Genomic DNA, 22,539 nt, shown 5'->3' on the forward strand with positions numbered 1-22,539 from the left:
GTGGATTGGATATTAAATAATGTAAGTAGTGGGAGATGTGTAGTAAGGAAGTCTGTTGACAACAGCATTGAAGAGAGAGTGCTAAAATCAGGGAGAGAATGGATGCAATAGAGTGGTGAAAAGGATCTCTGTGAGTGAGTTTGAAGACAGAAGAGGGTATAGTAGGCTAAGGAGATGGATGGATATGATAAGTGAATGTGTAAGAAATTATGTCTGGAAGCTTATGAGGCTAGAAATCAGACAGTATGAAGTTGGTTGATGAGTACTGTACATACAGAGGACTAGATGGCAAGAATAATTATAGAATTCCCCTTCCCCCCATTTTTTTATCTTTGTAGTTGAGGGTTCAATTATCCAGTAGGTACTATGAAGTACATTTGCAAAGAAATACACCAGAAAAATATGTGCAAATGGCAAGGTCTGAGAGGTAAAGCTAGGATTCTGGGGGTTTGAATGGTGAGTGAATTAGTGCCTGGCCCATTTCACTGGCCATCCTGCTGCTAATTGGAGCCCCCACAAACTGGAAAAAGATGCCACTGCTCGCCAGATAACTTAATGTAAAATGCAAAACTTGGGCCAACTTGAATTACCCTCTGTTATACAAGTTTTGTGTTACGTTACTGACAGTAGGATATTTATTGATTTATCTGCATATAATACTGGAGAAAAGTGGCTTATTTATCAAATATAATAGAAATGGAAGGTTGTCATTTGCATCTGTCTCAGTTTAGGGACAGGCTACATGTGATTATTAATGTGTTGCCTGAGTACTGATCAATGTCATGTTTTTAGGTGTTGGATGTACATCTGTAGGGAAAAATGGTAAATGGGTATAACAAATTTTTATCTTACATAACAAATGAAGAAAATATAGTACTTAAACAAGCAAAGATCATATGAACCCACTGAGCTCAGATGGAGGTGTTTTCTCATGGGTAGCACCACATAGTTTGTATGCCTGTTGCCAGGGGCCAGGATGGCGCTATGAGGTGTATACACCACACCTGATGCCTGCATCTTTTGAAATCAGCCAATGACTCTCAAAAATATAGTGTCATGGTCCACTGCACAGCTAAAATATACGTGGAAAAATAGACTGTAGCAGAACTGAGACTTTCTCAAAGCTAGAGGAATACCATGCCTTTAAAAATTTGGGTTGCTGATCTCGGCCCTGTAAGGTTTCAGCCGTACAGTTCTTACTGTTATTAAGTGTTTAATGGACAGAATCATGTCAGGATTTGCCAAATGAAAGATTATGATCTTTGGAATCTATATGATAAATTTTTCCAACAACTGAGATTCATAACACTTGGTAAAAATTTGCTGAATGCAAGTACACATAATAAACTTTCATGGCATTTAGTAAACTCTATGGAGAACTTTTCAGCATAAATCTCATTCAGAGCATCAATAAATTATCTAAGACAAATATAATACTGGTAGTCCCGATAGGAATTTTTTTAAAGGAAGGTACACCAACTTTGAGCGGGTATTGACCTCACGCTATTTAGTGATCCGGCGAACCCTGGCAACTTTCAGGAGTTTGTGGGGACTCTAATACAGTAATCTCTCATCATTATTTTTCTTTAGTTGCTCTCTGAATGCTGCTTCACTCCATCATAAGGTCAGGATGATGATGATGTCCTCATTTTGTTCATGGCACAATATTCATGAATTATCAAAATGATTTGTTGAATAAGTAGAATACAGACACTGTATAATGAATTGTAATACTTGAATTATACCCACATACTGGAATATATGTTCATTATGAGGATGAACAGTTTCAGCCCAGTTTGGATTGTCTTTTACTTGGATATACTGAAATATTTAGCATGTCTTCAGTTTGTATCTCCTGAGCTGATCAAAGGAGAGCAGGTAATGTACATACATTCCTTACTTCAAGCTGCTTCATCTAGTTGCTTTTGGATTAACAGTTACCAGCATTATACAAATTAAAGTTCATCATCATTAGCATCATCATCATCATCCTGCCTCTTCTTCCCACCTATAGATAGAGTTACATTTAATGCTAAATGAAATTAAATGAAATCAAAGGATGCATTGCTTCCTCTTAAGGAATCCCCTTATTGAGATTGACCATAATACAGATGTTATTTTGTATAGATTGGAAGCTGAACCAAATGCCAAAACCAGCTAATTACATCCCAGCAGTTGTTGAAGATATACTGTAGAGGTGTGGAGTGTGGAAGCCTACTGATAAAAGAGTAGAATAGACTGCACCCTGTATATGTAGATGGTTCAGTCATATATAGAGAATGAATATAGATAGGGTGTTGAAAAGGTTAGGTGAACTAAAGTTTGCGGGAGGAAGGAAGCATGGTAGGATAAAGTGGGTGGATATGGCTAGAGGGTGTGTGAAAAAGTGAAATATTGCAGTGGATGAAGCTAAGGAATTGACAATGGATCAAAATGGATAAGTTTGCACAGAGCAGCACAAGACAAATGTTTGATGCCCTCTCTTTTAACTTAAAAGTTTATAATAGCTCTGTCTGACAGGCATGTGTGATTGATGCAGATTTGTATATGAAATATAATATGGGCAGTTGGTTAAAAATATGGAGTAGATGGGAAGTTGCTGAGTTCCGTGAAGAGTATGAATGAGGGTGCTAAGGCTGCAGTGTGCGTGGATAATGAACTGAGAGAATTTTTCCATTTGAAGGTTGGATTGAAACAGGGATGTGTCATGTCTCCATGGTTTTTCAATCTGTATATGGATGGGGTTATAAAAGAGATACAAGGTAGGGCAGTGGATATTGGAGCGGCCCTAATGAGAGAGAGCAGTGTTTGGAAACTCCCTGTACTGTTGTTTGCAGATGATGCTATGTTGTTAAGTGAAGATGAAGGGGAGCTGCAAGGCTTGGTGGATGAGTCTGGGAGAGTGTGTAAGAAATGGAATCTAAAAGTGAATGTAGGGAAGAGTAAAGTTATGGTCTTTGAGAGAAATGAAGTCACTGAATGTACAGTGAGGTTGCATGGAGAGGAAATGGAAAATGTGGGTGTGTTTAAGTCCTTGGGTAGTGTAATGAGTAAGGATGGAAGTTTAGAGGGTGAAGTGCTTGAAAGGGTACAGCAAGGAAGAAAGATTGCTGGTTCCTTGAAAGCAGTGATAAGAAACAGGGAAGTGAGCATGGAAGTGAAAAAGATACTGCATGACAGTATTGTGATACCAACTCTAACATATGGAAGTGGAGCTTGGAGCTTGTTGGAGGGACAGAAGTGAAGAGTGAGAACAGTGGAAATGAGTTACTTAAGAGGAGCATGTGGAGTCACATGGAGAGACAGACTTACAAATGAGGATGTGAAGGAGCATTGTGGTGTGGATGTGGATGTGATAGAAAGTGTTAGGAGAAACACAATGAGGTGGTTTGGCCATGTAGAGAGGATGGAGAGTGAGAGAGAGATGAGGAGAGTTTATGTGAGTGAGGTGGGGGGGGAGAGGGAGGAGGAGGCCAAGGATGAGATGGAGGGATGGAGTGGAGAGATGTATGAGAGAGGGGGTTGTGAGCTGGGAGCTGGCCAGTAAAATGGCGGGGGACAGGGCAACATGGTGGTGATTTTTTTGTGGCCACCCCTTACAGGATTAAGGCATCTGCCAATAAATAGATAGGTTAAGGTAGTGAGGTGGGGTGAAGATTCCTAAGACCTGAATGCTGCATGGATGATTGTGTGACCCATATCTCTGGGTATGTTGTTAATAGTACTTCCACTTTTGTGCTTTCTTTTTCCATGTTTCTGGATCCTACTTCACCCCATATATATGAGAGAATGAGTATTGAGATGATGATGATGGTGGTGGTGGTGGTGGTGGTGGTGATCACAGTGAAAAAAATGTATATAACACAAGAGAATATCAAGATGTAGCATACCAGTTAGAATACTACAGGAGGTGGTAATGACCTCTTTCTGTGTCCACAAGAATACAGGCCTGAGTCTGGTCAGATCCGCTTTGATTTGTACAAACAAGTCCTCAGTTTGTCAGGGATGTGCACCAAAATATTAAAACTTTTTAAAGCAGTTGGTGTCATAAGTTTTAGGAAATTGGCAAATCAGGTTTATAGGTACAACTGGATTTTTTTTTTTTTTTTTTACAATAACAGTGGACAGTAGAAATAGAACGTCTAAATTGTTGAAAAATTGAGATCTTACAGTAAGTCCTCTTTATTAATTACCTTTTTAAATGTTCTTTTTGCTACAGTGTCCACAGTAATATATAGAAATATTGTTTATTAAAGTTTCATTTTGATTTATAAAGTTGATTTGCTAGTGTCCCAAAAATTTACAAAATCAGTTCCATAGTTAAAGTTGATATATTTGAATACATCCCAGCAGGCTTAGGTCCAAATACCTGTACAAGTACTTGTACTTGTACAATACTTGGACTAAGTTCAAAATCTTGTGTACTTGTGCTTATACTTGGGAATTTAAAAAAACATTGTACTTGTACTTGGGCCAAATATACAGTACTTGAGATCAAGTACATTCAAGCACTTTTCAAGTATGGTACAATCATGTAAGGTACATAGCACAAATAATTAAGTGGCAGTAACTGCTTTGTCAGTGGCATTAAACAGATTATTGTAAGTTATAGTATTTATTTCTACTGACTGTAAATTAATTGATATCATAGTAATAATTCAAGCTCAGTTGCTACTAGTCCTACCTGGCAGCTCTGGTGCACACACTTCAGGTCTCAACAGGCACCATCATGTCTCAACAGCACCATCATATTTATTTTCTTCCTGTCTGCAACCTCTCACTTCAGTAGTTGTCTTTCCTTAGCCATCATTTATAGCTTTCCAAGTGGCATCGTGGCATTATCTAAGCATTTTGACATATGGAGCCACTTAGATTACCAGAGGATACTACTGGAAATTTCAAGGCAGTTTGCAAGCAGAATGATGTGGGTATATCATGCTCCAAAAGTGTCACTTTAGACCTTCACCAACATATGAAGGTAAGCTATGGTAAAAGTGGATCTTTTGTGTTTGGTGCGTATTTCCTATTTTGTTGTAAATTTTGTAGCATGACAAGGTAATCTAGCCTAATGTTGTAAAATATAATATCTCCAAAAAGATAAGCTCAAGTTTGGAATCTGTATGAAAAAGTGTATTTATAGTATTAATCATTCACTCATTATCATCATCATCATCATCATCATCATCATCCAAACCTCCTTTCCCACCCCAGGGCAGGATGAGGAATAGCAATGTCCAGACAGCCCAAATCTGCCCAATCCAGTGGGCCACACTTCCATTCACTCACTATTCATGCCCCTGGACTTCTGGCTTTATCTGATACGCAAAAAACATTCACCACGTTCTGCAGCTTCACATAAACATATCCGATAGAGTCAGTGCAGATGCTGTCACATTGAAAAGGGGTGCCAAATCTCTGATCATGTGCTTCTCCTCACAATATTCGTCCAGCCAGCTTGATCTCTTGTCAGTCCCCTAGCCTAACCAACTTCCAAACCTCTCTTCCTCACACACTCATCTGCCATATCCCTCTACCTTCTCCTTGGCCTATCTTGCCTCCTATCTCCTTCAGATTTGCTCAGATATACTTTTTCACCACTCTGTTGTTATCCATTCTCTCTACATGACTATAGCATCTCTGTACACTCTCTTTGATTCTGGTGTCCACAGACTTCCTCACTCCACATCTTTCACAAATCACATTATTTCGTAAACTATCCACTCTCTGTACTCTACATACATTCCTCAGCAGTCCCAGCTCCACTGCTTTCACTCATGACTTTTCATTTTCATGCCACACCATAGTCTCATGTATGGATGTTAACCCGCCCCGTCCCGTCGACGTATGGGTACGTTGCAACGATTTGCATTTGCCAGTCCCGGCGACGTACCGGTACGTCGTGCAATTGCAAGGTCCCTAATTTGCACAATTTTCAATTTTCGCGCGTGATTTTTCATATGTATACACGGGACACCTTCCTCTACCCCTCTACAATGATGCCAAGCAGGGACAATGCCTTACACCGCAGAACCTCCCCCTCCCCCCCTCACGCCATTGTCTCGGCAATTCACCTGTTACCAGTGACCTGGCCAATAAAGACATTCAGGGCCAGAGGGATTCCCCAATCGATGACAATGTGGAGGACAAGGTTTACATAGCACTAGAGGAAGAAACAGTCAGAAATGATGATCAGGTAATGTGGGAAAAAAAAGGTCATGAATGGTGATTACAGTAGTTAGTCTATCTATCTATCTATCTATTGCCAGACGCCTCAGTCCCGTTTGGGGTGGCCACAAACAAATCGCCTCCAAGTCGCCCTGTCCCCCGCCATTTCACTCCCCTGCTCCCAACTCACACCCCCCTCTCTCATATACCTCTCCACCCCATCTCTCCATCTCATCCTCGGCCTCCCCCTCCCTCTTTCCCCCTCCACCTCACTCACATACACTCTCTTCGTCAGTCTTTGACCCTCCATCCTCTCCACATGGCCAAACCACCTCAGTGTGTTCCTCATAACGCTTCCTATCACATCCACATCAACACCACAACGCTCCTTTATATCCTCATTCGTCAGCCTGTCTCTCCATGTGACTCCACAGGCTCCTCTTAAATAACTCATTTCCACGGCTCTCACTCTTGACTTGTGTCCTTCCAACAACGTCCAAGCTTCACTTCCGTACGTTAGAGTTGGTATCACAATACTGTCATGTAGTAACTTTTTCACTCCCATGCTCACTTCCCTGTTTCTTATCACTGCTTTCAAAGAACCAGCAACCTTTCTTCCCTGCTGTACCCTTTCAAGCACTTCACCCTCCAAACCTCCATCCTTACTCATCACACTACCCAAGTACTTAAACGTACTCACATTTTCCAATTCCTCACCATCCAACCTCGCTGTACATTCACTGACTTCACCTCTCTCAAAGACCATCACTTTACTCTTCCCTACATTCACCTTTAGATTCCGTTTCTTACACACTCTCTCAAACTCATCCACCAAGCCTTGCAGCTCCCCTTCGTCTTCACTCAACAACACGGTATCATCTGCAAACAACAGTACAGGGAGTTTCCAAACACTATCCTCTCTCACCAGGGCCACTCCAACATCCACTACCCTACCTTGTACCTCCTTTATTACCCCATCCATGTACAGATTGAACAACCATGGAGACATGACACATCCATGTTTCAACCCAACTTTCAAAGAGAAAAATTCACTTAGTTCACCATCCACACGCACTGCAGCCTTCGCACCATCGTACATACTCTTCACAGCATTCAACAACTTCCCATCTATTCCATATATTCTTAACACTTTCCACAATCCTAGTCTATCCACCCTGTCATATGCTTTCTCCAAATCCATGAAAGCCGCATACAACTTCTTTCCCTTCTCTAGAAACTTTTCCACTAAAGATCTGAGAATGAATATCTGATCTACACAACCTCTTCCCTTCCTAAAGCCTCCCTGTTCTTCTCCAACTAATTTCTCTGTTCTTTCTCTAACTCTGTCAATAAGTATCCTACCATATACTTTTCCTATTATACTAAGAAGACAAATGCCCCTATGATTACCACACACTTCTTTTTCCCCTTTTCCTTTGTACAAGGGAATAATTATACCTGACTTCCAATCCTCCGGGACTCTACCTTCCTCCCAGGCCAATTTGCACATCTTCCACATCCATTCTACTACTATCTCTCCCCCATGCTTCAGCATTTCACCACACACTCCATCAATTCCTGGGGCTTTCCCCGATTTAACTTTCTTCATTGCTTCCACAACTTCTATCCTACTGATTTCTTCCTGTCTTCTCACCTCCCTCCTTCTTCCAGCCATTCCCCAGCCACTTATACTCGCATTACTTCCATCCTCCACGTTCAACAATTCCTTATAGTGTTCTCTCCATCTGCTCACTTTTTCTCCCTTCTCCACTAGTAATCTACCATTTTTATCTTTCACTCCCCTGCTAACTCCACTTCCACCCTGTCTTACTCTTTTCACCTCTTTCCAGAACATTTTCTTACAGTCCCTCCACTTTACACTCAAATTCCTTCCAAATTCCTCATCCACTCTCTTCTTACTCTCTCTTACTAATCTTTTCACCTCTCTCTTTCTTTCTACATATAACTCTCTCTTCCGCCTCTCAACTTCTTCCACGCCCCTATTTCTCATCCATTCATTGTATGCTTTCTTCTTTTGTGCCACAGCCTGTTTCACCTCTTCAGTCCACCACGCTGTTCCTTGCACCCCCCTCCGTCTTCTCTTCCTTCCACACACCACATCACATGCTGCACATATTTCTTCTGTAAATATTCTACACACACCTTCCACGTCCCCCATCTGCTCCAACTCATATTTGCCCAATCGTTCCTCCACTTCTCTCTTATACTCTGCCTTTTTCTCATCCTCTTGTAACCTTTCCACTCTCCTTGCAACTACTCCTTCCTCTTGTCTTTCCGTTCTTCTATTCCTCCATCTTTCTTGAACTTTAACTCTGGCCACCACCAAGTAGTGGTCAGAAAGTCCACTCCCCCAACCTCTATAAACTCTTGCATCCAATATACATCTTCGCATCCTTTCATCCACACACACATAATCAATCATTGCCTTCCTTTCACTCAATTCACCACCCACCCTTCTCATCACTCGCCATGTATACCTGTGGATCATTTTATGCCTGAAGAGGGTATTGGCTATCACCAACCCCCTCCCAGCACAAATGTCCACTAACGCACTCCCATTCTCATCTATCTCAGCAGGCACACCCCACTCACCAACTATTCCATCCACCTTCACATTCCCAACTTTACCATTCATATCACCAATCAAAAACACTCTCTCATTCTTTCCAAACTTTTCCATGCACACTTCTACATTTGTCCAGAACTCTTTTCTCACTCTTCTAGCATGATCTTGCGTTGGCGCATACACACACACAATCGCCCACATTTGTATTCCAACTTTCAACTTTACCCACACAATCCTTGATGCAACTGATCCATACTGTCTTATGCTCCTCTTCCATCTTTTACTCACAACTATACATACTCCTTCCTTTGCCCTCTCATTCTCACCTACTCCTGCACATATACCCCATCCATACTCCCATTCTCTCACACTTTCTCCTCTCCATTTTGTTTTAGTTATTCCACATACATCCACTTTCGCATCCTCAAGCACCTGGACAATCTCTCTCTCTTTCACCTCATCATTTGCTCCCCTTACATTCCACGTTCCAATTGCAATGTCCTTTGTCCGGTCCTTGGTCGTCAACGTTTGGTCAGTCCTTGTCCGAGGCTTATTGTTTGTTTTTTTAGTTAGTTGTTTTCCGGGGAGGGGCACTAACCCTCCGCCAACCCTTTTAGTCGCCTTTTACGACAAGCAGGGATACTGGTGGGGTATTCTTGACAAACCCCCCTACTCCCAGGGGGTAGTTAGTGAGTGAAACAATGCTTATAATGCCTATATTACTGCTTGAAAACCAATATACTCTCATACTACATATAAATTCGTACCAAGTAAATAAATAAATACCGTTTATGAGTGGATAAAATAGTTACCCTCCCATAGAACTCGTTTTCTTTGGTACCAGCATGTTAGAAAACCCAGTCAGGTAAGGAGGAACTCCTACTTGGATTGAGTATTTTAAACCTCAGGTGAGCGATTTCTCTATGAATTTTCGATGTTTCTCACCAAAAGCGGAGGTTTTAGCCAAAAAAAATTTTTTCGAAAATACCTCGGGACTGGGGGATGTCGGAGGTGCGGAAAACCTCGGGACGTGACGGGTTAAAGTTGGCACTAACACTCCTTCATGTAAGCCTCATGCAGCTGCAACACTCAAGCTTCTGTTTCTTATCAAAGCCTTCATTTGCACCAGCTACATTCCTTCCTTTTGTCACTCTACTTTCCACTTCTTTTGTACATTTTCCTCCCTTTTTTTATCACTGTTTCAAGGTACAGTATTTGAACTCTCACCAATTCCAGTCTCTCCCCATTCACTGTAACATCACACCAGAAGTCACCTTCTCTCTCAGTAACCATCACTTTACTCTTTTCTGCATTTACTCTCAAAGCACGACGCTCACAGACATCAACAAAACTCTGCACCAGTCTACAAAGTTCTTGTCCAGTATTTGCAAGTAGTACAGCATCATCGGCATACAACATATTTGAGATATTCCGTCCATCATCATTCATTACCAGTGCCTTCCCCCTCACCATTATTTGTGTTTTTACTTCTTTAATCACCCCACCCATAAACATATTGAACAACCATGGGGACATCACACAACCTTGTCGCACACCCACATTGATCATGAACCATTCACTTAGATGCCTGTTTACCCTTACAAGTGCTTCACTACCATCATAAAAACTCATGATGACACATAGCAGCTTACCTTCTACACCATACATGCACAGAACCTTCCACAATCCTTCTCTGTCTACTTTGTTGTATGCTTTTTCCAGATCCATGAATGCCATAAACACCTTATAGTCCTTCATACAAGCCTTCTCCATTATCTGTCTTTCTGCAAATATTTGATCCACACATCCTCTGTCACTGCTTAAGCCACCCTGTTCATCACTCGCTAGGACTTCTGATACCTCTCTCATTTTGTCTATAATAATTCTTCAATATACCTTCCCTACCACATTCAATAAACTTATGCCATGATGATTCTACCACTCACTTTGCTCACCTTTATTTTTGTACAGGGGTACAATCACTCTGCTGGCACAGTTTCACTCATCCATGCCTTCTTACACATCTCCAACAAGCACTTCATTCCTCTCTTTCCATTACACTTAGTAATCTCTGCATACACCTCATCAACCCCAGTTGCTTTCCCATTTTTCAGCCGTTTCACAGCACTCTTCGCCTGTGCAAGTGTCACATTGCCTGGCAGTGCATTCCTTCTCTGCACACCCCCAAAACCAATCATCTTTCTTCCTCTCTACATATAACTCTTTCTTCTCTCCCTCAGCTTCCTCTACACCCCTTTTTCTCATCCACTTACCATACGGTTTTTTCTTTTGTGCCACAGCCTGTCACACCTCTTCATTCCACGATGCTGTTCCTTGCACCCAATTTTGTCTACTCTTCACCCCACACACCACTTCACATGCTGGACAGATTTCTTCTGTGAAGACCTTGCACACACCTTCCACGTCCCCCATGTGCTCCAAATCATATTTACCCAGTCGCTCCTCTACTTCTCTCTTACATTCTGCCTTTTTTCCATCCTCTGACCTCTCATCTCAGATCACTTGCTAAAACCACCTCAAAGAAACTTGGATTATTGTAGAGTCTGTAACTTCTTCACAGAGGAGCAGTTAGCAATTATTTATAAGAGTCATATGTGCTCTCAGCTTGAATAACGTTCACCCTTGTGGAATGGATGTGGAGAGGATGCATTAAAACAACTAGACAAAATTCAGAACAAAGCTGTTAGAATTTTTAATAATCCTTCTGTTACTAATAAACTACCTCCCCTACAAGTAAGAAGAAATGTTGCTTCCCTTGCATTATTTTACAGATATTTTTATAGCAAATGCTCGGACGAAGTTGCGTCCATTGTGCCACCTCTCCATGCCTTCCCTCGTGCTACATGGGCATCTGGTAGCACTCATGACTGGAATGTCACAACCATATTGCAGAACTTCTGCCTATCAGAATTCTTTCATTCCCCGAACTGCATCTCTGGAACTCGCTTCCCCAGAGTTGTTTCCCTCCAAACTTCAGCCTACAGCTGTTTAAGTCTAACCTTTACAGATATTTTATGAAAAGACACCAGTAAAATGGTGTATGGATTGTTTTTTTTTTTTTTTTTTTTAAGAAAAAATTCCACCCTCCCTGTATGAACTACTTTCTCCTGGCTTTCCCTTCTTCTATTCCTCCACTTTACTTCAACCTCAACATTCACCAGCACCAAGTGGTGGTCAGAAAGTCCACTCTCCTTACCTCAGTACACACATGCATCCATTACACACTTTCTCATTCTCTCATCCACACACACATAGTGAATCAGTGCCTCCCGTTCATTCGGTTCACCACCCACCCTTCTCATCACTCGCCATGTATACCTATGGATCATTTTGTGTCTGGGGTATTGGCTGTCAGCAACCCCCTCCTGGCACAAATGCCTACTAGAGCACTGCCATTCTCACCCACTTCTACAGGCATACCCCACTCATCCACTATTCCATCCATCTTCATATTCCCTACTTTTCCATTCATATCTCCAATCAAAAACACCCTCTCATTCCTTTCAGACATTTCCATACATGCTTCCACATTTGTCCAGAACTTTTCTTTCACTCTGCTTGCACGATCTTGCATTGGCATGTACACATACACAGTTGCCCACATTTGTAGTCCAACTTTCAATCTTTCCCACACAATTCTTGAGCCAGCTGATTCATACTGTCTTATATTCTCCTTCCATCTGTTACTCACAACAATACACACTCTGTCTTTGGCGGTGGCTGAATCAGTAGAGAGGCAACCTGCAGTCCTGATGGACCTAGGATCGAATCCCAGCTGGGGCAGGGAACAGTTTAAGGATTTGAATTTCATAAAAAGCAGACTTTCCTTATCTACCATATGACCCGCCGACATGTCGTAAAAATACCCCCGCTGATAACAATACACCAGTCCTGTATGAGACAGCCCTAGCATGTATTCAATATGGATGGTGGGTGTTAGCGCCGAAGTGGTGACATGTAGAGTTGTGCGGTACGTGGGAGGACTACTGGGCCTGAAAGCAGGCTGTGAAGCCTATGCCCAGAGTCGGACACCTAAAAAAAAAAAATAAATAAATAAAAAAAACTACTTCACTTATACCCCATCCATACTCCCATTCTCTCACACTCTCACCTCTCCATTTAATTTCAGTTGATCCACATACGAGTACATCCACTTTTGCACCCTCAAGCACCTGGACAATCTCTCTCTCTCATTCACCTCATCATTTGCATCTTTACATCATTTGCATCTTTTACATTTCATGTTGCAATACGTACCATGTCCTTTGTTCGGTCCTTAGCAGTCATCTGTTGGTCAGTCCTGGTCCGAGGCTTCTTGTTCATATTTTTAGTTAGTTGTTTTCCGGGGAGGGGCATTAACCCTCTGCCAGCTTACACCTTCAACGTAAGTGGTAATCTTGAAAACAGGAGAGCACGCCCTTCATGTGGGTAGGTGCAGCAAACAGTTGGTAACACTGATTAATTTTAAAATTCAAAATCTTAAAATAAAAATAATGCATACCACAGTTTCTAAGATTCACACACAATATAATCTATTAATGTTTGCAATTCTTACTTCCTCTATTATTAATTACTGGCATTTATTCTTAAATACTCTGTATAAGAGTATGCATACAGGATTTGGAGAACCTGCACTGCAGGAAAAATTTGGTGTCACATAGCTTCAAAGAGGTTCATGCGGTCAGTAATAACCCTATGAATACACATTGGCTTGTCATACCGATTTTGACTATATTTCTGCCCCAAATGCTTGTTTTTGCCATTCTTCCCACCCAGAACCCTGAAATCCCAACCCCAAAGACATGGGGGGGGGTAATTTGAAAACCAGTCACGAACACCGAAAATAAAAGTCAAATTCGTTCAAATCACACCAAAATACATCAGAAAAATATATTGTCAAGCCAAAACAAAATAACGCGGACTTGGAAAAGCTCACCAAACACATACATGAGACTTCGTAATTCAAACTAACTGGCTGTGCACCAGTCGTCTGTTTAGGTAGTACTCGGCCATTCTTTACCCCAGGAATTATTTCACGTACTAATCAAAAATTATAAAAGTATCATGCACCATATCTGATAAACAGTTTGGTAGAAATATTGAGAAATAAAATGGAAGTGGATACAGTATCTCATCTTTGTTTTCGTCTCGTCGTAAATTAACCATCTCCAGAGAAGCAGTGAAGTCTTTTAAAACGATAAAAATATTAAACGCTTATTTTTTTCTTTACACAATGTTTTAATCATTAAATTAAAATTCCCATCACACACACCATTGGATCCTTCAAATTCTACATAGTTTTCTTTACACAAGGTTGCTATAATATGACGAAGGGGCATGCGAAGGGGTGTTATGAGACTCCCCACAGATTCCAGTACTCCGCTGTGGTAATCCTCTCCTGTTCACTGGGGAACGCTCTGCCTTTTGTGCGTTAAGACTACCAAAAGATGCCGATAGGGCAAGGTGAACGCCTTCCCACAGTTTAAGACTACAGCCATTAGTTCTCGTTGGTTTACATCGATATACGTCACGCTCAGGCCAAAGCTTAGTGTCCTCAGTTTTTTACAAAGGCTCCTCTGTCGGTCATATTAGGCATCAAGCGAAATTCTGGAAAAGGATCGATCGGTCCGGTTAGTACAGTACCCTCGCGTCCAACACGCGTTAGTCCAGCACGATTCAGGTCCAGCACGGAGAGCAAATAATTAGTATTATTTAATACGATTTAATTACTGCAACACGAGTGTGTTAGCATAACACGCACAGAGCTCCGAGAAGTGGGCGAAATCTGCAGAGTTCGACTCTAGCACGATCACCCCCAGTCCAACACGGTCATACTGGACATTCCCAAGATGATAATAGCCAATGAAAACTTCTGATCAAGTAGCCTTCCCCGCCCGCTATCATGACGTGATCGTGATGCCGCCCAATTAAAAAGTATCATGCACCATATCTGATAAACAGTTTGGTAGAAATATTGAGAAATAAAATGGAAGTGGATACAGTATCTCATCAGAAGTTTTCTATCTAGATAGATAGATAGAAAACTTCTGATCAAGTAGCCTTCTCCGCCCGCTATCGTGACGTGATCGTGATGCCGCCCAATTAAAAACGCTTCTGGTGTCACGTGATGTTTTGTTTAAATTTCTCCCGCCACAGCGCCACTCAGTCGCATAATTGCATTGGAAGGTGATTTTTTCTTGCTGCATTTTCTGCCCTTGTTACTGCATTTTACCCTGCTCACGATGCCTAAGAAGCCTTCTGAGAACCACAAGAAGCGTCGGTACCTCCCTCAGGCCACCAAGCTAGAAAGCATCGAGAGGAAGAAGAAAGGGGAGAGGAAAGTTGACATTGCCAAGGCCTACGACATGAATGAAGCCAACGTGAGGACCATAAAAACAAACCAAGACAAGATCCTGGCAGCCGAAGGCTATCACACGGCACTTCATACCAGGTTTGCCAAGGATACGATGGTAAATTGGAACGGTAACGTGGTAAAATTGCCGACGATACCACGGGCATTTGGAATTCATCTGGATGGATTCCTGCCGAGGATACGACGGGCAAAACAGTGTGACCAAAACCCAGGCGACTCGACAGAGAATGTATCGTACTACAGCATTGAACATTTAACTTGACACTGAATACATATTAATATTTTAGAATAAATATCAATCGTTTTGAAACCCTTCTCATCGGCGTGTGTACCAGTTTATAAACAAAGTTGCTTCTCCTTATTCTCTACCGAGTCAGCGACAGCGATCACTTTCCACAGTCACGAGACGGGGCTCTGGCAACAGTGTGAGAAGCATGCCGTTTGTCGAGGATTACAGAGTGCTAGGACAGGCAGAAGCAGGACCTTCCATGGCTGTGGACGAAGATAGTGATTCTGAGTGTGATTTCGAAGGATTTATGAGGGAGGTTGAGGAGAAGCAACAGCCATTACCCGCCTGTGACGCCAGCAGCCATCCTCCGGGGACCCAGTAGGACTACCTACAGCCTTGGATACCACCTTCCATTCCCAGCAAGCCCACCAACACTATCCTAAAAGGTTAGTTATCATTCATAGCACAGTACCATTTATTATAATTACAATAGTACCAATATATGTATAGGTATATGGTAGGTATTTAGGGTGACTTTTCCTAGGGTTGCTGACATAATTCATATTCCCCATAAGCTCTGTTGTTAGTCCAACACGTTTTTGGTCCAACACGTGACCCATGCATGACAATATTACCGTGTTGGACGCGAGGGTACTGTACTTTAATGGTTAAATATCTGCCATTATCATTTCTGATTTTATTAACTAATTATAAATTGCAAACCAAGGAAAATATACTTCCATATTTATAAGGATTGCAAGGATCACATGTACGTTTTGTATCACAAATCTAATTACAAGCCAAGAGAAATATACTTGTCTCCCATATTTTTAAAGATTGCGAGTATCACACTTATGTTTTGTATCACAAATTTCCCATTTTATTATTAAATTCTGGATTATCAGTTAAACTTGGACATTTATCTAGATTTGTATCATTACCTCTACAAGTGAGTGGGCTCACTTCTAATCAACTTCACTCACTAGGCATTATGGGCAGCTCTTACTACCTTGCAGGCAGATCTTCACCCACTTAGGGCCCTGTGGACCAGGGTTCGCTGCCTAATGTCTGAGAACTGCACAAGTAAAAGAACTTTTTTTTTTAGCTTATTCCCATTTTAGTGAGCTTACTGTGTTTATTACCATCTTATGCTTCTTCATTAGATATTAGTTACTGATTTTGAAATAAACAAGTCATTTACAAGTAGTAATAATAAATAACATGTTGAAATGTACTTACGTACAGTACATCTCCCTAACACGTGCCTATATGGGCAGCAGAGGACGTCGTGTACTAGGAATTCGCATACTGTGAATACATAAACTTATGGGAAAAATTACATATGGGCGGCACCCCCTTTCATGGGCAACCCTTGAGACACCTTTCAGACCTGAGTATTGTACTATACAGGGAAACTATCTAAGACATATTACATAAGATATAAATAAACCTGCAAGATTATGGCTTTACTAGGTAAATCATTGGTGTTAGGTGGTGGCGACCATCATCCACTCACTTGATGTAGTGCTGCCTACTTCTTCCTGAACCTTTATCATTCTTTTTCTGTGCCTGCTCTCCTCTCTTCCTACATCTCCCATCTTTCCTGTCACTTCTTATTGCTTTTCTTTCCCTTACAGGTGGCTTTACATTGAGTGACAAGCCAAATGGTTTCCTGTAAGCCAAGAAACCATTTACAAAGCTGGGTGGTAACCATATAACCAACCCATGCGTGCTTCCTATGTGTCAACAAGTGGGTTGGTGGAGGGTTAGTGCCCCTCCCCGTAAAACCAATAACTCAAAAGTCAAATGTCCACCCCTTACAGGATTATAGCGTCTGGCAATAGATAGATAGACCTTTACCTGTTATCACTTCTTGGGGGGGCAATGTCACGTACTCGGGGTAACCCCAGATTTGGGCCACTCTTCACTGCCCGTCTTGCTTACAAGGAGTTCAGTTCGTGTATTAATAAAAAGTACATTAGAAAAAAAAAAAATAGGTCCTCGCGTACAAGGGGGATCGTGTACTCGGAACTCGCGTACTATGGGGATGTACTGTGCATTGTTAAGTACTTGAACATGGACTTACGTACTGTGCAGCTCTTCTATACTTGTAGTTGAACTTTTCTTCAGTACTTGTACTTAGGTATTGCCACCTGTACTTAAACCCCAGCCTGCATCCATTACTTAATGCCTTCTTGTACTGTATGTGTATGCAATTCATTGTCAGTGTGGTGAGGTGCTGGAGCTGCTGGGTGTGCCGTGTGTGCAGGCGGAAGGCGAGGCTGAGGCCACATGTGCTGCTCTCTCTTACCATCAGGTGTGTCACTCATGCTTTACTCCATAACAGCACCTCAGTCTTTCTTAAGCAAGTAATGGAAGAAATCATCACACCTCATACATGGGCAGGAATAGAAAAAAAAAAAAAAAAAAAAAGCTAAAAATCACACTATAATAGCATCTAGCATTAAATGATCATATATTGCTACATGTAGGATTATAACCCCTTCTTTCTAAGGGGCATCTCCTCAGCTGTATAAAATTGTCTGACATTAGCTGCAGTAAAGCAAGATACATCTCTATGCTGAAGTGGTTAACTGAGGCTGTTTCCAACCCCTTCACCCCAAAAGATCTGTCAGCAGAATAAAATGTGGTGGATGAGGGCACCCATCATCCACTCACTCAGTGTAGGGATGTCTTATGGTCTCTACATTGAGTGACAAGCCTAATGGTTTTCTGTACCCAGGAAAACATTTACTACACTGGGTGGTAACCATATAACCGGGGTTTTTGGCCGAGCTAAGTGTTCCCTAGATTCCCCTATCCAAAACCACCAAATCATGGCAGTTGTTTCAGAGAGTCTCGCAGGGCCCAATACCTACCAAGGGCCCCAGCCAAATGGGCAGATTCGCATGCCCATGTGGAATGTGAGAGGTGTGAATGAGGAGAGCGTGGAAGTGGTGAATGTGTTCAAGAGTGCGAGATATGCCATGATGGCATTGTGTGAAACAAAGATGAAAGGATGTGAAGTGGAGGATCGGGAGGGTGTGAAATGTGTTAGATTGGGCATGAATGGGCAAGGAAGGAGTTCCTTTGTTGATGAATGAGGTATGGCAGAGTGGAATGAGAGATTACAAATGTGTCAGCACGAGGTGTATGTGTATCAAGTTCAAGTCTGAGAAGGTGAAAGTGGCAGTAATTTTAGCGTATGCACCTTGTGAGGAGAGGAGTGAGAGAAAGACAGGTTTTGGGATGAACTGGATGAAGCAGTGGGAGATATACCCAGGAGCTATGAAGTGAATGTAATGGACGATATGAATGGAAGAGTAGGCTCTGGTCCTGAGGAAAACATCACTGGTTGTAATGGAGTACGTTTGCTGCCACCAATCTAAGTTATTGTGTTGATATTTCTATAGAGAACGTTATTTGGTTGAATTATCAATGGGAGAGTTGTTAGGAGAGAGTATTGGTGAGGCGTGTAGGAGATAATCAGTGTAGGCCTTCTCTGTTCCGTTATTCTCTTCATATTTTAAGTGGGATGATGAAACAGGCAGATTTGGGTCGACTGAGTTTAATTTGAGACTGTTACTTGAATAAAAGTTAAGAGATTGGCGTGACCCGTATAGCCTATGGTTAGTAGCAGTTTGTGCTAGCTGCTGTCCTCCTACTTTACTGTCATTCTCCTGCTTGTATCACTCTCTCCTTGTCTAACTCTTGTTCTCTCCTGTCGTACTCTGTCTCACTCTGTCTTCTACTAACTCTCCTACGTGTGATATCGGACTTATATCCTCCTCTAGCTTCCGGCTGGAGTGTGTGGGCATATGTGTGCATACGTTTTTGTGTGTGTGTGTGTTTGTCACAATTCCAACACATGATCAGAGGTGTTTGACATCCTTGATTTGTGTAGGCAAGGGGATATATTCTGTAACTCTTCCTGGAGAAGTCAGACATAACTACCTGTTTTACATATTGTTACCTATAGCTATATAGTTACGTACCGTAGTTACATATACTGTACTTGTATTATTGTGTTATGCCTACAACTGTATATACAGTACTGTATATATATATATATATATATATATATATATATATATATATATATATATATATATATATATATATATATATATATATGTGTGGTAGGTGGGGGCATTCACCATCCACTCAATTGATGTAGTGCTGCTCTCGAGTGTCTGCCCTTTCCTCTCCTCTCTTCATTCCTTCCTTCCTCTTCTGTCTTTCTTTACTTCATTCTTTCCTCGTCCTTCTGCCTACGGGTGACTTTACACTCCCTCTTTTGTCTTTCTTGCCTTCATTCTTTCCTCTTCCTTCTGCCTGTGGGTGATTCTACACTGAGTGACAAGCCTAATGGTTTCCTGTACACCAGGAAACCATTTACTACGCTAGGTGGTAACCATATTGCCAAATTATGGCGCCTGGTGGTTTAGTGGGTAATTACAGGGCTCCAATCGGATTGGGCCGGTGAAGGTTTATATCCAAGGGGTGGTTTGGGTTATTGCTCATGTAATGCCACTCAGGGATGAGTGAGGCTGGTCACTCTCATCTTAAATGTAAGGACCGAATTGCCTAGCACCGGGCTTCTACGCTCCTCATGGGGCAATGTAGAATTGGATGATGGATGGATATATATATATATATATATATATATATATACTGTACACATACACTCAAACCCCAATTTAAGGGACTAAATGGGGAACCAACTTGTCCCTTACTTGAAAATATCCATTGTTTTACCACATATAAAAACAATCTTATTATGAAATGCAATGATTGTTTCACTTATCTTACTTATTTATATGATCATGAATATTATTTTATGGGTACTGTATAAAGAAACATATTAATGTGTATAACCTAGATGTTACGTATCATTTTTGAATGCTCTTGTCCAATTGTGAGGTAGAATATGGAGTCCCTTAAATCTGAAATCCCTTAAATGGAGGTCCCTTAAATCGAGGTTTTATGTATAGATAGATTGATAGATAGATAGATACACATGTATATATATAGATAGATGGATAGATAGATATACAGTATATATATATATATATGTCTATCTATCTATCTGTCTATCTATATTTAAATATATATATATATATATATATATATATATATATACTGTATATATATATATATATATATATATATATATATATATATATATATATATTTACATATATATATATATATATATATATATATATATATATATATATATATATTTACATGTATATATATATATATATATATATATATATATATACTGTATATACTGTATATACATATATACAAACACACACAAGTGCTCGTGGGCCCTTCGGGCGCCTCGCACTTGCTCCTGCATCATGTTTATGTGCTGTTCTAGTGTAACATTGTCACTTGGAGAGAGTTTTGAAAGGTATGATTATAGAAAGCATGAATAATAATGAGATGTAGGTTGAGTTTATGCCAGGCAAAAGAACCACTGATGCCATATTCATTGTTCGACAGCTTCAGGAAAAATATACAGTATTGGTAAGAAAAGGGATCTGTATTTTGTTTTTGTTGATTTGGAAAAGACCTTTGACAGAGTCCCTAGAGAGGTGGTGAAGTGGACAATGAGAAAGCTTGGCTTGAAGGAGTGGCTGGTTAGGGTGGTTATGGCTGTATATGTGGGTGCTCGCACCCAGGTAAGAGTGACTGGAGATTTGAGTGATGAGTTTTCCATGAACGTTGGTCTGCATCAGGGATCAGTTTTGAGTCCCATGTTGTTTATCATGGTACTAGAAACCCTCTCATATGACTTCAGAAACGGACTCCCGCAGGAGATGTTGTATGCTGATGATTTGGTGTTGATTGCAGAGAACGAAAGGGAGGTGGAGGAAAGAATTAGGTTGTGGAGAGATGGTATGGGGCACAAGGGCTTAAGGGTAAATCCAGATAAAACAAAAGTGATGATATCTAGGGTTGGTGGCGGTACTGTCAAAGGCGAGGGAGAGTGGCCATATGCAGTTTGCCACAAGGGTGTGGGAAGTAATTCCATCTTTTGCAGTGTCTGTGATAAATGAGTGCACAAGAGATGTAGTGATATCAGAGGTAGACTGCGAGATAATGCTGATTTTATGTGTACGGCGTGTCAGGGAGAGAAGGTGGAGCTTGTCAGGCGTGAAAGGATTGAACTTGCTGGTGAATCTCTTGAGTGTGTGCAAGAGTTTTGTTATTTGGGAGACATGTTGTGTGCTGGAGGTGGGGCTGGAGCTAGCTCTGTGGCTAGGGTGAGAAGTGGTTGGAAGAAGTTCAGGGAGCTCTTGCCTCTCCTGACATTGAGAGGACTCTCCCTACATGCTAAGGGGTCTTTGTATGCAGCGTGTGTTAGGAGTGAAATGCTGTATGGTAGTGAGACCAGGGCAGTAAAGGAGGAGAATATTCACAGGCTCAGATGTACAGAAATGACAATGATTAGGTGGATGTGTAGTGCATCCCTGCTTGCAAGGTCTAGGGGGGCTAGGTTTACGATGGAAGAGTTGAGAGGTAGGATGGGACTGGAGTGTATTGGTGTTGTGATGAGGAGAGGTAGATTGAGATGGTTTGGGCATTTGGAGAGGATGGGGGATGATAACTGGGTGAGGAAGGTGAGAAGTGTTAATATTGGGGGTGGGGTTATGAAGGGTACACCGAGATAGACATGGGACGAAGTCATTAAGTGTGACCTCAGGGTTAAGGGACCGAACAGGGAGGCTGCAATAGTCCATGCAGCATGGAGAGCCGCTATTAAGTGACCAAGGCTGACGCTTGCAAGCATGCTGGAGCCTTTAAAAACAAAACGAAACCAATTGATCGTGTTATTTGCAGTTTCGGGAATGGAACCCAAGTTGTCTGAAAGCAAGTCCGAAGTACACACTCAGACACATGGCTACTGCTACAGTTCATTTTAATTCTACCTCTGGGCAAAAAATTCTACGGAGATCCTATACCAGGCTCCGGGAGCAGCATTTTTTGGTCAAAATGTGATCGCTCATTAACCCCTCTGTGAGGCAATTCAGAATCCGCAGACATGCCCCGGGAGGCAAAAGTTTCGGGAAATTTGACATGTCATATTTTTATGATTTATGTGTTTGGGATGATGGATAATGATGAAATATCAATAAAAATAATAAAATA

General features: G+C 41.4%; 1 protein-coding gene across 1 annotated transcript in view; it reads left to right on the forward strand.

Annotated features, from left to right (window-relative positions):
- Positions 1–22,539, forward strand: part of Gen (XPG-like endonuclease) — a 114,407-nt gene that overhangs the window by 14,489 nt on the left and 77,379 nt on the right. The window contains 1 exon segment of the mRNA XM_080277845.1: positions 17,603–17,692. Within this exon segment, the coding sequence (XP_080133971.1) occupies positions 17,603–17,692 (90 nt within the window).

Source organism: Coenobita brevimanus, chromosome 71 (assembly GCF_032717465.1).
Source record: "Coenobita brevimanus isolate Jiangsu-jjx chromosome 71, ASM3271746v2, whole genome shotgun sequence".
Classification (NCBI taxonomy): Eukaryota; Metazoa; Arthropoda; class Malacostraca; order Decapoda; family Coenobitidae; genus Coenobita; species Coenobita brevimanus.